This window comes from Oryctolagus cuniculus, chromosome 8, assembly GCF_964237555.1.
Source record: "Oryctolagus cuniculus chromosome 8, mOryCun1.1, whole genome shotgun sequence".
In the NCBI taxonomy this organism is placed as follows: Eukaryota; Metazoa; Chordata; class Mammalia; order Lagomorpha; family Leporidae; genus Oryctolagus; species Oryctolagus cuniculus.
In genome coordinates, this window is record NC_091439.1 from 129,713,874 (window position 1) to 129,730,047 (window position 16,174).

Here is a 16,174-nt window from a genome sequence, read left to right on the forward strand (position 1 = left end):
TACATGAGATTTTGAGTGAAAAATAGCATGTGTTTTCTAATAAAGTTGAAATGTGGGTTAAGATTTAGAAAGAGTTATAAGGGGAGATCTAAAAAGAGAAAATACAATAGAAGAGAAGTAAAAGGCTAAATGCACAACAACTAATTGGGCAAGTACACAATAATGATTAAAGGGTCATTAGAATAGAAGAGATGTTAAGAAATACAAAGAAAAAAATCTTAGTCATCAAAATTAGAAATAGGAACAGTCAATTTAGGTTTTGAGTTGAAGATTTTTTGAAAACACTGTTTTTAATTTGAGAGAGAGAGAGAGAGAGAGAGAGAGAGAATCTCTTGCATTCACTGGTCCCCTCCACAAATGCCCACAATAGCCAGGATTGGGCCAGGCTGAAGCCAGAAGCCTGAAGTTCAGTTTGAGTCTCCCATGTACGTTCAGGGATTCAAGTACTTGAGTCATCATCTGCTGTCTTCCAGGACACACATTAGCAGGAAGATGGCTCAGAAGTGGAGTAGCCAGCACCCCAAACAAGCCCTCTGATATGAGATGCAAGAGTCCAAAGTAGTTGTTTAACAAACCTCAGTACAATACTGCTCCCAAAATTCACAACATAAAGTCTTCTACCAAATTCGTAAGAAAAACCCAGATATACAACTGAAAAGTAAGGAAAAGATATGAGCAGCTCATGAAAAACGAAATGCAATTGGCCCTTAAACCTAGGAAAAGATATTCAAAGTCACTCACAAAATTATAATTAAAGCACTACTGACAATATTTTTCCATTCTTAAATTGGCAAAGATGCAAAAATTTAATAACAATGTTCAGAGTATGAGTTTGTGGTTATAGTCTCCCCCACAGATAGTAGGTGTAGAGATTGGCTTGATAAAACAGCCAAGGAAATTTTAAAATTCTTTATTTCTTTATTTAAGAGAGAGCATGGGGTTGGGGGAGAGAGAAAGCGAGAGAGCGAGAGAATTTCCCATCCTTGTTTCACTCCTCAAATGCCTGGGAGCTGGGGACCCAGTATAATCCAAATCTCCCAAGTGGATGGGAGGGCCCACGCTCCTGACCCATCACCTGCTACCTCCCAGGGTGTGTGTTAGCAGGAGTTGGAATTAGGAGGAGAGCTGAACTCAAATCTAAGCACTTTGATATGTGCTGCAGGTTTCTTAACCACTCTGCCAAGTGAATCTAATTACTGTATTTCTCTACATAGCTATTCTACTTCTTAGGATTTTGTTTTCTTCAGACACACTTATGTAAGTGCATAATAAACTATGTTCAATGTTACCAGTTGAAACTTTCTTTAAAATAAAGATAGGCAACAATCTAAAGACCTTCCTATTGTCTATTGGGTAAGTAATTATGGTTCAACCATTAAAGAAAGTACTGTGTATTGTTTATAAAAAAAGAATGAGGAACATTTCTGTATGTAGGAGTGGAATAATTTATTTTAATAAAGAAAGCAAAGTGAATAACAGTGTATATTGTGCTGTCATATGAAGTTTTAACAGTTTAACATATATGCAACAATAAACGTAGACTTTAAGAATACATAAGAAACTGATATGGCCGGCGCCGTGGCTCACTAGGCTAATGCGCCTTGCAGCGCCGGCACACCGGGTTCTAGTCCCGGTTGGGGCGCCGGATTCTGTCCCGGTTGCCCCTCTTCCAGGCCAGCTCTCTGCTGTGGCCAGGGAGTGCAGTGGAGGATGGCCCAGGTGCTTGGGTCCTGCACCCGCATGGGAGACCAGGAGAAGCACCTGGCTCCTGCCATCGGATCAGTGCGGTGCGCCGGCCACAGCACGCCGGCTGTGGCAGTCATTGAGGGTGAACCCACGGCAAAAAGGAAGACCTTTCTCACTGTCTCTCTCTCACTGTCCACTCTGCCTGTCAAAAAAAAAAAAAAAAAAAAAAGAAAGAAAAGAAAAAAAGAAACATAACAATTACTGCTTTTAGAGAGTAGTTAAAATAAAGTTTTGAAAATAAGTCTTTCCCTACCTGTCTTTTATAAGACTTGAATTTTGAAACTTTTCAATCTATGTCATACATGTAAAAGAGGTCCCTGGAACTCTCATACACTGTTGGGAGGGAATGTACATTAGTACAGTCATTCTAGAAAACAGTATGGAAATTAAAAAAAAAAACATCTAAAATTTAGGTGTTAAAATTAAAAAAAAAAACTAAAATTTAAACAACCGTATAATCTAGCAATTCCACTGCTGGGTATATGTCGAAAAGAAAGGAAATCAGTATGTCAAAAAGACATCTGTACTCCCACGTTTATTGTGTCACAATTAGGAAAAACCTAGATATGGAATAAACTTAGGTGTTTGTTGATGGATGAGTGGATTATTAAAAAATGGTAACAGAGAGAATGTTTGGCCTAAGTGATTAAGAAGCCTGCATCCCACATCATGCTGGGGTTCAATTCTGGCTCTGGTTCCTGACTCCAGTTTCTCACCAAAGAAAACTCTGGGAGACAGAGGTGATGGCTCAAATAATTTGGTTTCAGTCTCCCATGGGGGAGAGTTGGATTGAGCTCCCAGCTGCCAGCTTCTATCTTGACCCAGTCCCAGCCATTGTAGGCGTTTGGGGAGTAAGCCAGCAGATGGGAACTCTCTCTTCTGTCTGTTCATCTCTCTTGCTTTTTCTCTGAATCTCAAATAAATGAATAAAGCTGTTTAAAATTTTGCTTTCATGCAAGTAAATAGTAGAAAAGTGGTTATAAGGGAAGGGTGACAGGAGGAAGGTGGCACAGAGGGAGGGTGGTTAACAGGTACTAGGGTGCAGTAGGATATAAGGAATAACTTCTAATGTTCTATAGTACAATAAGATAACTATGGTTGAAAATAACTGTGTATTTTAAAATAACTAGTAGCAGGGATTTTGAATATTCCCAATAAATAGAAATGATAAATGCTTGAAATGATAGATAGATCACTTATTCTGATCATAACACATTGCATACATATATTAAAGTGTCCATAGCATGCATAGTTATTATGTGTCAAATAAAAGTGCCCCTTGATTTATAATATTAATGAACTCCTCTGAGGCTGTTGAAGCTTCAACTCACAAATTCATTTGCTCTGTTTTCCTCCTTCCCTCGTCTTCCTCCGTTCCTCCCCTGTCCTTCTTCCCTTCCCCCTTCCTCATTCTTTCCCCCAGCAGTAACAAAATAAATTTATTTTTAATCTGATGTTTGTGGACATTTTGCAGCAGAAAGATATTTGGGTTGTATGATATTCATAATATTCCTAGATTTTGAAATCCTCCTGGTTTCTTTGTAAAATTTGTTAATATAATAAGGTGAACAACTTTTGTATATTTCATGTATACAAATTTAGGAACACAGTGCTACTTCCCACCCTTCCACCCATAGTCCCGCCCTCCTTTCTCCTTCCTTTCATATTCTTTATTTTAATGTTTACAATTACATACATTAAGTTTATTTTATAATCATAAGCTCCACTAAATAAAGAATTCAACAAATAGTAAGAAAAAAAAACAAAAAACACTGTTCCTCAACAGTAGAGACAAGAACTGTAAACAATAATCAAATCTCAAAATGTCAATTTCACTCACATACATTACATTTTTTTGAACTCTGTTAGTTGCCACAGATCAGGGAGAACATGATATTTGTCTTTTTGGGTCTGGCTTATTTCACTAAATATAATTAATGGTTTCCAGTTGCATCCATTTTGTTACAAAAGACAGAATTTCATTCTTTTTTATGGCCGAATAGTATTCCACAGTGTATATATACCATATTTTCTTTTCATTGGCACCTGTACTGTCAATTTTTTTATTTGACAGGTAGTTATAGACAGTGAGAGAGAGACAGAGAGAAAGGTCTTCCTTGTGTTGGTTTATTCCCCAAATGGCTGCCACAGCCGGCGCTGCACCGATCTGAAGCCAGGAGCCAGGTGCTTCTCCTGGTCTCCCCATGCAGGTGCAGTGGCCCAAGCACTTGGGCCATCCTCCACTGCCCTCCCAGGCCACAGCAGAGAGCTGGACTGGAAGAAGAGCAACCGGGACTAGAACCGGGTGCCCATATGGGATGCCGGTGCCACAGGCAGAGGATTAACCAAGTGAGCCATGGCACCGGCCCCTGTACTATCATTTTTTAAATGCCAATAGGATGGTCCAAAATCATATTGCATTGTTTTAATTTGCACTTTCAAATTACAAATTTTTCTAATTTATATTAGCCATTTGGTTTTTTAAAAATAAATTAACATAATAAACAAGCATCATATATGGTTGATACCACATAAACATATCCAAATGTATGATAAATGTGGTGGTAGGTAATAAATGTGACTGTATCTTTCCAGAGTTAAAAATTTAAAGCAACTATTTCTCAAAATCCTACACTTTCTTAGTGGATAGAAAAGTAATTTACTAATTCTAAGTCCATCTATAGTTTGGATGTGTCATTGGACATAGAATCTTTTTCGTTGAACCCTCTGGTATCATGCCAGAATTACACTGTTGAGATACTTTTGCTTACAGTTTGAATTCTACTCTATTCTTTTGTTACATAAATTTTGGAATTGGAATTTTAAAAGGAATTACTTTATTATTATCAATGTAAAATTACTCTAGTGGTAAGTTTGAAATTTTGAAATTTTTATTTTCAAGGTTTTGCTTTTTTATATTCTGGAAGTACAAAATTTAACAATTTCTTGTCATCAAAGAACAAAGTTCTTTCTTTATTTTTTTATTTTTCACACAAGCACATTATGTAATGCCCAGAGATGATTCCAATTAAACCAACACTTTCAGAATAGTTGCATACAAAACATTTGTGATAAAGATAATTGAATCTAGTCCTGAAATTAAAAAAAAAAAAGAAAACAGCTGCAATGGTCCAGATTTGGGCCTTGAACTGAGCTTGTTCAATCTTGCAGCTAATGCCTGTTGAAAGTAATTATGAGATTTTTATTCTGCTTTCTCATAGACCTGATGGCAGGTGACATTGCACATGACTTAGTCTACCTTTAATTTCCCATCTTGCAAGACCCTTGCTATTGTGGTTTCCTTCCCATCCTACCGCAGATAAACCATCCCACCACACTAAGCCAATGTGAGGTCTGTGAAGGTGCAGATAGTCCGAGTTTTTCTGCCATCAACTCTAGTTTCTTTAAATTTCTCTCCCAGGGCTAAAGTTTTTTTGTTTTGTTTTGTTTTGTTTTGTTTTTGACAGGCAGAGTGAACAGTGAGAGAGAGAGACAGAGAGAAAGGTCTTCCTTTGCCGTTGGTTCACCCTCCAATGGCCGCCGCGGCCGGCGCGCTGCGGCCAGTGCACCACGCTGATCCGATGGCAGGAGCCAGGTACTTCTCCTGGTCTCCCATGGGGTGCAGGGCCCAAGCACCTGGGCCATCCTCCACTGCACTCCCTGGCCACAGCAGAAAGCTGGCCTGGAAGAGGGGCAACCGGGACAGAATCCGGCGCCCTGACCGGGACTAGAACCCGGTGTGCCGGCGCCGCTAGGCGGAGGATTAGCCTAGTGAGCTGCGGCGCTGGCCGGGCTAAAGTTTTTATGATGAGGATTTTGCCGTCCTAAGTGGTGATGCAATCTTGTTTCACCATTTCACTCGTTTTTCACAGAGCTGGTCCCTCCCACTCCTATTCCTTCATGTTTTCCTCAAAGCCTTGGCTGTGCACCAGATGCCGCCTTTCTACCAACTGCTGAATGCTGGTCGTGTCGAGCACTGGCAGGCGCGCACAGCAAGCGGAGCAATGGCCGTGGGTGCACACCTGGTGTGAGAACAAGGTATTTCACTGCATTTATTTAGAGCTTCTTCTAGATTCCTCAGTAAAATGTTGTGCTTTTCTTTACTGTCACCACTGCATGTATCTTACTGAGTTTACTACAAAGTATTCGGAATTCATAGGCCCTTCTCCAATGGTTAGGTCCCTTTGCTGTGTTTCTTGTGTCCTATTGTGTTCGTTAGTACCTCTGCAGCTCTGCGCAGTACCCATGCTGTCAGAATAGCTCATGTGAGCTTTGAATACCACAGGTCTGGCAAACGTCATTTCTCCCTCTTGTGCTTGACAGTGACCACCTCTTATACTCCTTTTAAGACCTGTGGAGAGTTTACAGTGACCTACTGCTGGACCAAGAGCTATGCTTTCCATAAGCAATGGTTGACTGTCACCGTTTATACTGCCACCCCAGAGTGAGCACAGCACTTGTACTTCTGATCCCTGCCTGGATATCAGATTTCAAGCGTTTCCTGCCTCACAGGACTTCTACCCACCCAGGGCCCCTATAACAACCCTAAAAATGTCAGTTCCTTCTTCCCATTTGAATCCAGAGATTTGCGCCTATGCTTATTAAATGTCTATGTGATACCATAGGACACATAAAAGGAAATAATTTTGAATCAGAAAATTTCCAAAAGAAAGAAAAGCCATAGTTATTTTCTATTGAAATTCTTTGTCATAAGTAGGTTTTTGAAGGTAAAATGAGATCTTTCATCTACAATTTTCCCATTACCTTCCTGATTTATCGAGACAAAATACATGTAAAATCTACCATTTTTTAAAGGAAATTTCCTCCCATTTCTTTTTTTCCTTAGTTTTTATCCCCCCCCCCCCCACACACACACACTGGGCCAAATATCCTGTACATACCATATTTTCCCTATCCATTATCCATCAGTGGACATTTGGTTAACTTCCAGCTTTAACTATTGTAAATAATGTTCCAATGAACCTGGGTGCATGAGGTTCTTTTCAAGAATCTGCTTTAAGAGCTGGTGCTGTGACATAGTGGGTAAAGCTACTGCCTGCAGTGCCAGCATCCAGTATTGGCAGTGATTTGAGTCCTGGCTGCTCCAATTCCCATCCAGCTCTCTGCTATGGCCTGGGAAAGCAGCAGAAGGCCCAAGTCCTTGGGCCCCTGCACCCACGTGGGAGACCCAGAAGAGGCTCCTGGGCCCTGGTTTGGATCTGCGCACCTCTGGCCATTGCAGCCATCTGGGGAATGAATCAGCAGGTGGAAGACCTCTCTCTCTCTCTCTCTCTCTCTCCTTCTGTGTCTCTGTAACTCTGCCTTTCAAATAAAATAAACTTTTAAAAAATACACAAGTTTCTGCTTTAATTATTTTCTGAATGCTTACTAATTTAAATCTTTTGATCCTTCCTACAACTTTGTGAATCAGGTACTAATAATAGTCCAGTTTTATAGGTGATGAAATAAACTACCAACTGATTGTGATTCCAGAAGTCCTTCATTTAATACCACCTATGCCATTTTCCAGAAGAGAAATTCTCATGTTTTGCATTAGGAAATGGGACATATAGGAGAAAAATAAAAATCATGCTTGCATTTGGCTAACTATAAGCTAAGAGAGATGCATTAATTTTTGTCATTCATCCTATTCAAAGAATGTACAGTGAAAATGATACTCAGGTCATTTTTCTTCCCAGGAATGAACTGTAGAGTTGAGAGTTGTACAGATAATTCAGGAAAACATCCTGCTTTTGAGTTGCCTCTCAAAAATAAATTTTACTCAGATAATTGCTTTGATATGAATGGTTTATTAAGGTTATTTCATGTTTTCAACATTACACTCTCAATTCCATTTTTCTGTAAGCATAGCCAAAATAAAAAAGATAAGAAATAAATTAAATAGGAAAGAGAAAGGATTGATCTGTAAAAACCTCATGAAACAGAGCCACATTTTTAAACTGCTCCTATCTAATAGTATTACTATCCTCATGTAAGGACTTGAAATATGACTCTAGGAAGTATTTTAGGCATGGAAAGCCAAGACACTCTGGCAAAAAAAAAAAAAAAAAAAAAAAACTAAATGAAAGATCTCTGTGAGTGAGATCCCAGTGCCGTGGCTCAATAGGCTAATCCTCTGCCTTGCGGCACCGGCACACCGGGTTCTAGTCCCAGTCGGGGCACCGGATTCTGTCCCAGTTGCCCCTCTTCCAGACCGGCTCTCTGCTGTGGCCCTGGAGTACAGTGGAGGATGGCCCAAGTGCTTGGGCCCTGCACCCCTTGGGAGACCAGGATAAGTACCTGGTTGTTGCCATTGGATCAGCGCGGTGCGCCGGCCACAGTGCGCTGGCCATGGTGGCCATTGGAGGGTGAACCAACGGAAAAGGAAGACCTTTCTCTCTGTCTCTCTCTCTCACTGTCCACTCTGCCTGTCAAAAAACAAAACAAAACAAAACAAAAAACAAAACAAAACAAAACAAAAAAACAAGTAAAGCAAAACTCTTCCACTGAAGGAAATATGGAGGATAGAGCTAAAATTACTATGATTGTTACTCTGATCAAATTTTTATAGTGAGATTTTGGGTGATAATAATGGAACCTCATCATAGGAATTTGGATGACAATAATAAGTTTAATGTGTTTCTTTTGGTTATGGGACAGGAACCCAACTCAAATTTATTGAAACATAAAGGGGTTTTCATTGATCCCTGTATACAAGAAAAGACTGAGCAGACAAGGCTGTTCCTGGGCCTCAAGAATAGTTGGAGCCAGGCCTCAGGTGCTGTCAGCATCTCACGTCTCTGCCTCTCGCTCTGCCAGCTCATTTCCTTCTCTTTCAGATTCCTCCACCTGGTCAGAAGCACAGCCTACTGCCAACTCCCTAAATCTTTCACTGTTACCCACTGTACTGGACACTGTTCTTGGCCAACTCCTGAGGTCAATACAGTTGGGGAATTCTTTTCCTGTTTGGCCCAGGCTACCCACCTCATGCACCTGCTACTTTTTGCCAAAGGACTTTCTCTGATTGTGGAGTGAGTTGGGAAAGCAGATAGGGCAGGACAAAAGTACCAGGCAGTTTATAGCACAGAAATAACTCCCAGGCACAGAGGGCTGGGAAGGAGTGGATAAACACTTCACTTTCCTCTTAACTTTCACTTCCCCTTAACTTGGGGAGATAGATTCTACAGGCTCTTAGAGTCCCTGGAAGGAATGAGGACCATTGTTGCTTTCCTATTTCCTGTCTGCCACACTCTATCCTCATGCTTCCAGCTATCAGTTCCCAGATAAAAGACTTGTGCCCAAATTCTTTTATCAGAGTCTGTTTTGGGGAGATGAAAATTAGGACAATCACCAAAGAGTAGTTGGTCTGGGTTTCCTTTATGATCCAGTGTAAAAAGCAGAGGGAAATTCTTAGATTGGTCCATTCTCAATCAAGTGCTTACCCATTGGTCAATCAGCTATATCCATGTTGCATAAGGACACAATCGCTATCACATGGCTAGAGTAGGAAATTATTCAGAATCAGAGCAAAAGGGAGTGGAGAGAGGAGCAACTCAAAGGCACAGGATGAAATTATTCACTGAAAGTGGGTTATATATTGGGAAGATACAATTATTAGATATATAAGACAGTAGGCATTTACCCATAGCCATTTAATAACATGTTATAAAATTTTGTCCTGAGTCAAGGTTTTCAGTAACTATATTTAAAAATAATTTCAAATTTAGAGAAAAGCTACATGGCTGATTAAGACACTCTCATATACCTGTTGCACAGATGTACCAATAGTTCATGAATTTTTAAAATTTTTTTATAACAATCTCTTTCCCCCTTTCTCTCTTTCTCTCTCTCTCTCTTTCTCAACACACACACAGAGACACCACAGAATAGGTACAAATGTCTCTCTATATAAATGTACACATTAATTTTTTATCTAAACTATTAGAGAGTGCTTTGTGTAAGAGACGTTATGGGGCCTGGTGGCATAGCAGGTTAAGCTGCCACGTGCAATGCTGGCATCCCATGTGAGCACCTGTTGCAGTCCTGGTTGCTCCACTTCCAATTCAGCTCCCTGCTAATGTGCCTGGGAAATCAGCAAAAGATGGCCCAAGTACTTGGGCCTCTGCCACCCTCTAGGAGATCCAGATTCTGGGTTTGGCTTTGCCCAGCCCTAGCCACTTTGGCTATTTTGGAAGTAAACTGGTGGATGGAGGATCTCTCTCTAATACTATTTTTCAAATAAATAAATAAATCTTTAAGAGAGGTGCCATGCCCCTTTATCCCTAAATACTTATATGTGTGGTTGCTAAACATAAGGAATTTTCTTACATAATTTAAGTGCAGAAATAACCTCATGAAATTTATAATTGATTTTTAACTACTACCTAGTCTGTAATGCATATTTAAGTTTTACAATTTATCACAATTGTATGCTTTTAAAGCAATTTTCCTCCAGTCCATCAGGCAACCCAGCAGCATATATTTGAAGACTCTTTATTCTCATTTAATTTGCAGCAGTTCTTTCAACCTTTATTTGGCCCTAGCATTTTTGAACAATGCAGAAGCCAAGTATTTTATGGGATGTCCCCCTCACTTATGAAACCAGTATTATTTTTAACTGGTGAATATGTGGGAAGCAGAGAGGGGTAATAGCGGGGTCTTCTTCACATGTAGCCTTGACAGCCAGTTCATTAACTTTAGAGTGGTTTCCATGCTACGTTGTATTATATCTAGTTTTGGCTAGACTAAAACACAAGAGAGAAGGCCACTGATTTGAGGTAGACCATGTAGTACTACTGAAAAATGTTGGAACACGTGGATGTAATCAAGATATCAGTGATCATTTCTTCAAGTTGCACTTTAAAAAAAATACTATTGAAAGATGGTCTCTAGCCAAAAACTTTATACACCAAGTGATTATGTTGAATGTATCATGGAAATTTATAGTTTAATGGAACTAATGATTATTTAGTGCATAGCACTAGGCTTAAGAAATTGGACAGTGGAAAGCCAAGATGAGATCTTACTGCCTTGGTGTTGACTTTTAGCCCAGTGTTCTTTACTGTTCAGCTGCAAGCGATCAAAACTGTGCTGCCCCCTGTATCTGCTTCTTGATTCCAGTTTGTGATTTGGCAGTAAACCAGTTTTCAGTGTATTTGATAATCTCATTATCAAACAAATGGAGCTTTACCAGGAGCATTCTCACTTTAGGGACTAATCCCAGAAAGAGTTACTTAAATTAAGGGGCTCTTTGCATACCTCAAAACATTCACTCTGTCAACAGAAATGTCTCCATAGCTAAATGAGCAATTATTTTTATTTATTTGTTCACTGGCTGATTGATTGGCAGAAAGAAAGAGAGAGATCCCCAGGATCTCTCAGGAGCCAGGAACTCAATCTGGGTCTCCCACAGAGGTGGCAGTGACCCAAATACTTGAGCCAGCATCCACTGTCTTCACAATGTGCACACTAGCAAGAAGCTAGAATCAAAATTAGGTCTCTGTCTCTATCTCTCCCTCTAGAGCTAAAAGAAATAAAATATGGGGGCTGATGCTGTGGCATAGTAGGTTACACATCTGCCTCAGTGCCAGCACCCCATAAGGACACCAGTTCGAGTCCCAGCAGCTCCACTTCTGATCCAGCACTCTGCTGTGGCCTGGGAAAGCAGTAGAAGATGGTCCAAGTGCTTGGGCCCCTCACATGGCTTGGGCCATGTGGAAGGCCAGAAGGAAGTGCCTGGTTCTTGGCTTCAGATCAGCCCAGCTCTGGTCATTGTGGCCATCTGGGGAGTGAACCAGCAGATGAAGACCTCTCTCTCTGTCTCTCCCCTTCCCTGTAACTCCGCCTCTCAAGTAAATAAATAATAAATCTTTAAAAAAAGAAAAAAAAGTAGGGTAGCCAGAACTTGAACCCACATAATCCCTTCTGGGATGTGGGTATCCTAAGAAGTGTCTTAACTGCTACACCAAATGCCCACTCCACAACTGTTTCAGTACATCGATGTCTGCTGTTTCCATTTTTAATATTTTAGTTATTGCTTTTAACTGGAAAAAGTAGTCTCTACCGCATTATTTTAAAATGATGCACTCCAGGGGAATGCAGACCTAGCCTTCTCATACGTGACAGAACAAGGCATCTACATAGTCCCCTTTTCAAGATGGAGAAGTGATTGAAAAGCTGCCTGGTGAAGTGTAAAGTGCATAGTGTCAGTCAAATGGCGTTTCAAAGCCTTTCAGGCAGTAGTGGTAGTACAGCTTGGCCAATTGATCTGTTTTGCAGATTCTTCATCCATGTGATAACCTCAGGTAGTTGACTCTGGTATTGTTATGTACTCCTCAGGATGACAGAAGGTGTATTTTAAAATATCTGTTGTGTTGTCAATGCTCTCTAGATTATTTTAGCCATTATTTTCAACTGCATAATTGTCCAAGACAGTGCTATCTAGAGAGAATAAGAAGTCATATCACTACAGAATGAGGCAACTGATCTCTGCAACTAGTGGTGAAATCATCTGAGACTGTCATCAACAGTCCACAGCTACCGTCTAAGCTTCTTCGTTGCAGGTCTGCAATCAGCAGTGAGGGGCAATATTCCCCTTCTCTGTCCCACATCTCTGTCAGGTTAGTTGGATTGAAAAAATAAAACAAAACTCCTTTCACTCTGCAAAGCTGCCCTCAGATTTTATTTTCATAGGTTTCACCAGCATAAAACAGTTTTGGGTTTGGAGATCCTTATAGCAGGGTTTGTTCTGCATTCCCCTTGGGTAGCCATTGCTGAACTTACATACCCATGCTGTGGCCTTCGTGCCCATAGTATGCTAATGAGAAGAGATATGGTAAATGCATTTGTTGAAATGCAATATTATCCCTATGCTTTTCATTTTTTTCTATTAGTTTTGTCACCTCTAAAGTCAATTTCTAAAATGAAAATTTTAGAAAATTCTTGGGAACATTTCCTCCAAGCTTAAAGTCAATAATGTCAGGCTTGGCATCAATGACAAAGCCTTGAAAATGGAACCCATAATGGAAACTGCAGCTCAGCCATGTAATCACATGCAGACTCCCTTACCGCTTGAATGAATGGATTTCTCTCCTTTCCAGTCCTGTGCAGTTGTTCTTCTATTCACTTCCTGTTTGAATGGAAAAGATACCAACTGCATTAGCCATTATCTGTATGAATGTATGGTTCAGATGCTCCTGAGTTCTTCAGTGTGTTAGAAAAATATTTCAAAAGCATTTGCCCAGCACATAAAAATCAGAGAACAGGGTGGAGGCAGTCACTACCCAACCCCCCGGTTGTAGCAGGCATTTCCTCTACAGTCTCTGACAGATAGCCAACGAGGTTCTTTTTCATTCAAAATGATCAAATAAGTCATCTAAGGGAAAAAAAAGGTGAAGTTCTGTGTTTTGGGCTCTATAATTCTTCCCACTTTATTTTAAGCATTGCCTTCCAGAAACAGAACCTGGAAAAAGGAAAGCAAACTAGAACGTTGTGTGAAACTAGAACATGGTATGAACGCATACACACATGCACTGAAAGTATTAAATAGCAGCCTAGCGGAGACACTGCTGGGCCTGACCATGAGGACTGGGCATCTTACAAGAGCAGTCACACGCTGGGTGCCACAGCATTTCAGAGCCAGCTGTCCTGGGTATGCTTTAGCAGGGAACTGTCAGTCATGAGGCTCCCTGAGGTTCACTCTGCTGTGATTATTTCAGGAGGCCAGTGGGTGAAGAGAAAGCTCTGCCAGCTGAAAATAGAACCAAATATGATAAAAAGTACAAGTAGATTTCTACTGACGTGCCATAAGCTTTGTTTCTTGGTAGGCTCATGTTGTCAAGAATTTCTTTTCTGCCTGCCTTTTTGATCTGTCCCTTGGGAGGTTTTTTATGCTCAGTCCTGGTTAGATGTTGAGCCTTCCAGGCAAAGATGACCACTCATGTTGAGCTACAGTTTCCACCAGTGCCTCATTTTACATAGGGGTGGCATGTGAGGTGCAGAAATGATTGTGGAGGGCTGGGAAGGAACAGCTGTCTGTCACATAGTAAACAGGGACGGCTGCAGATCAAGGCCCAGCTGAATAAAACACATGGCCGGCTGCAGGAACCAAGCAGAGCTGCAGAAAATTGAATTCTTCCTCCTAGCTCCTAACCTATCCAATCACAACTCGAGAGTTATTCTTAATGAGTTAGTTCCTCGTTTTTATTTTACTCCCCACATTTGCTTGTGATTTTACTCATAAGAAAGGGAAATCCTAAAACACGAAGAAAACCAATATTTCACGTGTTTGAGTTCAAGTTTTCACTGAAACCTAACGTAGGCTAACTATGAGGCACTCCCAGAATGCAGCTGTGTTCTCAGTAGCTGAAGTCTCTCAGTGCCCGTAATTAGAATGAGTGCTCTTATGCAATCAATTACTGAGCCTTGAGCATACCTTAGAGTTCCTGTTTATTACCTGCCAGTTCCATAAAAGTGGAAAATGAAGGTGATTTTTAAGTTTACTTGATGTTGGATATGACTTAAAAAAAAAAAAAAACTCAGCGGCTGCAGAACTGCTATGTTTCCTGGCACTGGTGTGGCCAGAGCAGCCTGTTTACCAGGTTTAGACACGGCTGACTTTCAAGACTCAAGAAATTCTGGTAGTCAGTGTTTGCTTAGGGTTGTTCCACCTGCTCAGCTGGGCAATGCTGCTTATAAGCCATGGTGTACTGACCATCCTTTATGTGCCTGGTGCTCTACTGGATACTTTGGAAAATCATGAAAGAAGCAGATGATACTCATTAAATTGTCAGCTTCTCAAGTGTTGACAATTTAATGAGAGAACAAGACAAAACACAAGTAAATAAACACCTGTAAATAAATGGACAAACTGAAACTCAGCGTGGCTCATTGTCCCTGGACTGTGGTTAGGCTCTTAGGCTCTGAATGTGTTACTCCTGTGTCAAGGGCACTAGTAACGAATACCACTAGCTGTTCAGGAAATAAAAGATTTTCTTGATATATTTTCTGTTTTCTCCTAAAAGTGGTAATGGTAGTATCAAAGTTACACAATTCCTAACTAGTAAAATACACAACACAGCTTTGACTGAGAAATAGAAATATTCTCAAGTGTCAGCAATGATCCTTGAATTTAGCAAAGCAGTCAGTCCCTATCTGCTATAGTTAATATGCTCTGTTTTGGAACTAAATGGCAAGAATAACACATGTGAGATTCTGAAAATAGACTTTATAATTCCATGGATCAAAACTAGTATTGTCAATTTAGTTAATTCATTCAAGAAACACTGACTGCCAACTATTTGCCCAATACTGTTCTAGATGCTGAGATTTAAGAATTAGTAACAGAGCAAACTATCTCTCAGTAAGTTCACAGTGTGAGTGAATGTAGGTCAAGGGGGAATTTTGAGTGGAGTGCAAGCAAGCAGAAACTATTACCACACAGCAGTGAATAAAATGATTTTTATTTTGTACCTTTGGATTTTGTGGTGGGCTACAGGAGGTTAGCAATTATATTATTGTTAATGTTTCTTATGTGCCTGAACTTTCTGTTGTTGGGTTTGATTATTGAAGGTCAAATAATTAAAGGAAAAAAAGTAGAGTTATGTTATCTCCTGGAATTCCAAAGTTCTGGGCCAGTGAAATGCTTAGGCATAATCATACAGGGAAAGAAAGTTTGCAACAATCACTGTCAGTACCTGGCCCATCTCCTCTCTGCCTTATCATTGTAGTTCACTACAATGGCTGACTTCCAATAATCTAAAGGTTTTCTCTGGCATGGGGTGGCCGGACTCCATATACCAGAGATTTAATGTTCCTCTCCTAGCCCTTCATTCCCACCAATAATCATTGGAAGTAGCTGTGTAAATACTCCAGCTCCTTCACTCCTCTGGTAGGATAACCCTGAGATTATGGACACCATAGGAGGGAGAGAAGCTATGAGCAAAATAGAGACCATTTGGCAGTGGAAAGAGAAGTGAAGAGAGACACAGAAGCAGAAATGGGGTTTGCACAGGTACTGTCTTTGTGGATTAGACAAATTGTGGATGGAAATATTCAGAAAAAAATCACATCAGAATATATTCAGACTTTTTCCTTGTTATTATTCCCTAAAGAATACAATAATATTTATACAGAATTTACTTTGTATTAAGTATTTTAAGTAATTTAGAGATGGTTTCAGTATATAGGAGTCAAATTATATAGGAGAAGGCACATAGGTAATATGCAAATACTATTCCAATCATATAAAGGATTGAGCATCTGCAGATTTCGGTATCTGCAGGAGTACTAAGACCAATCCCCCATGGACAACAAGAGACAACTCTAGTTCACTAAATTTACATGGGTTCATTTAATACTTGTCAGTGCAATCCTCTAAACTTCCTACTAATTCTTTCCTATATTTTGTACTATTCCATATATCTTTAAG

At 40.2% G+C, this 16,174-nt stretch overlaps 2 protein-coding genes across 12 annotated transcripts in view; both read left to right on the plus strand.

The window, feature by feature from the left end:
* Positions 1-16,174, plus strand: part of LOC138843592 (rho GTPase-activating protein 20-like) — a 1,064,354-nt gene that overhangs the window by 181,608 nt on the left and 866,572 nt on the right. The gene's annotated exons all lie outside the window — the stretch shown is intronic.
* Positions 5,640-16,174, plus strand: part of LOC103346233 (protein transport protein Sec24B) — a 230,300-nt gene continuing 219,765 nt past the window's right edge. The window contains 1 exon segment of the mRNA XM_070048243.1: positions 5,640-5,784. Coding sequence (XP_069904344.1) covers positions 5,704-5,784 — 81 coding nt within the window. The 5' untranslated portion in view covers positions 5,640-5,703.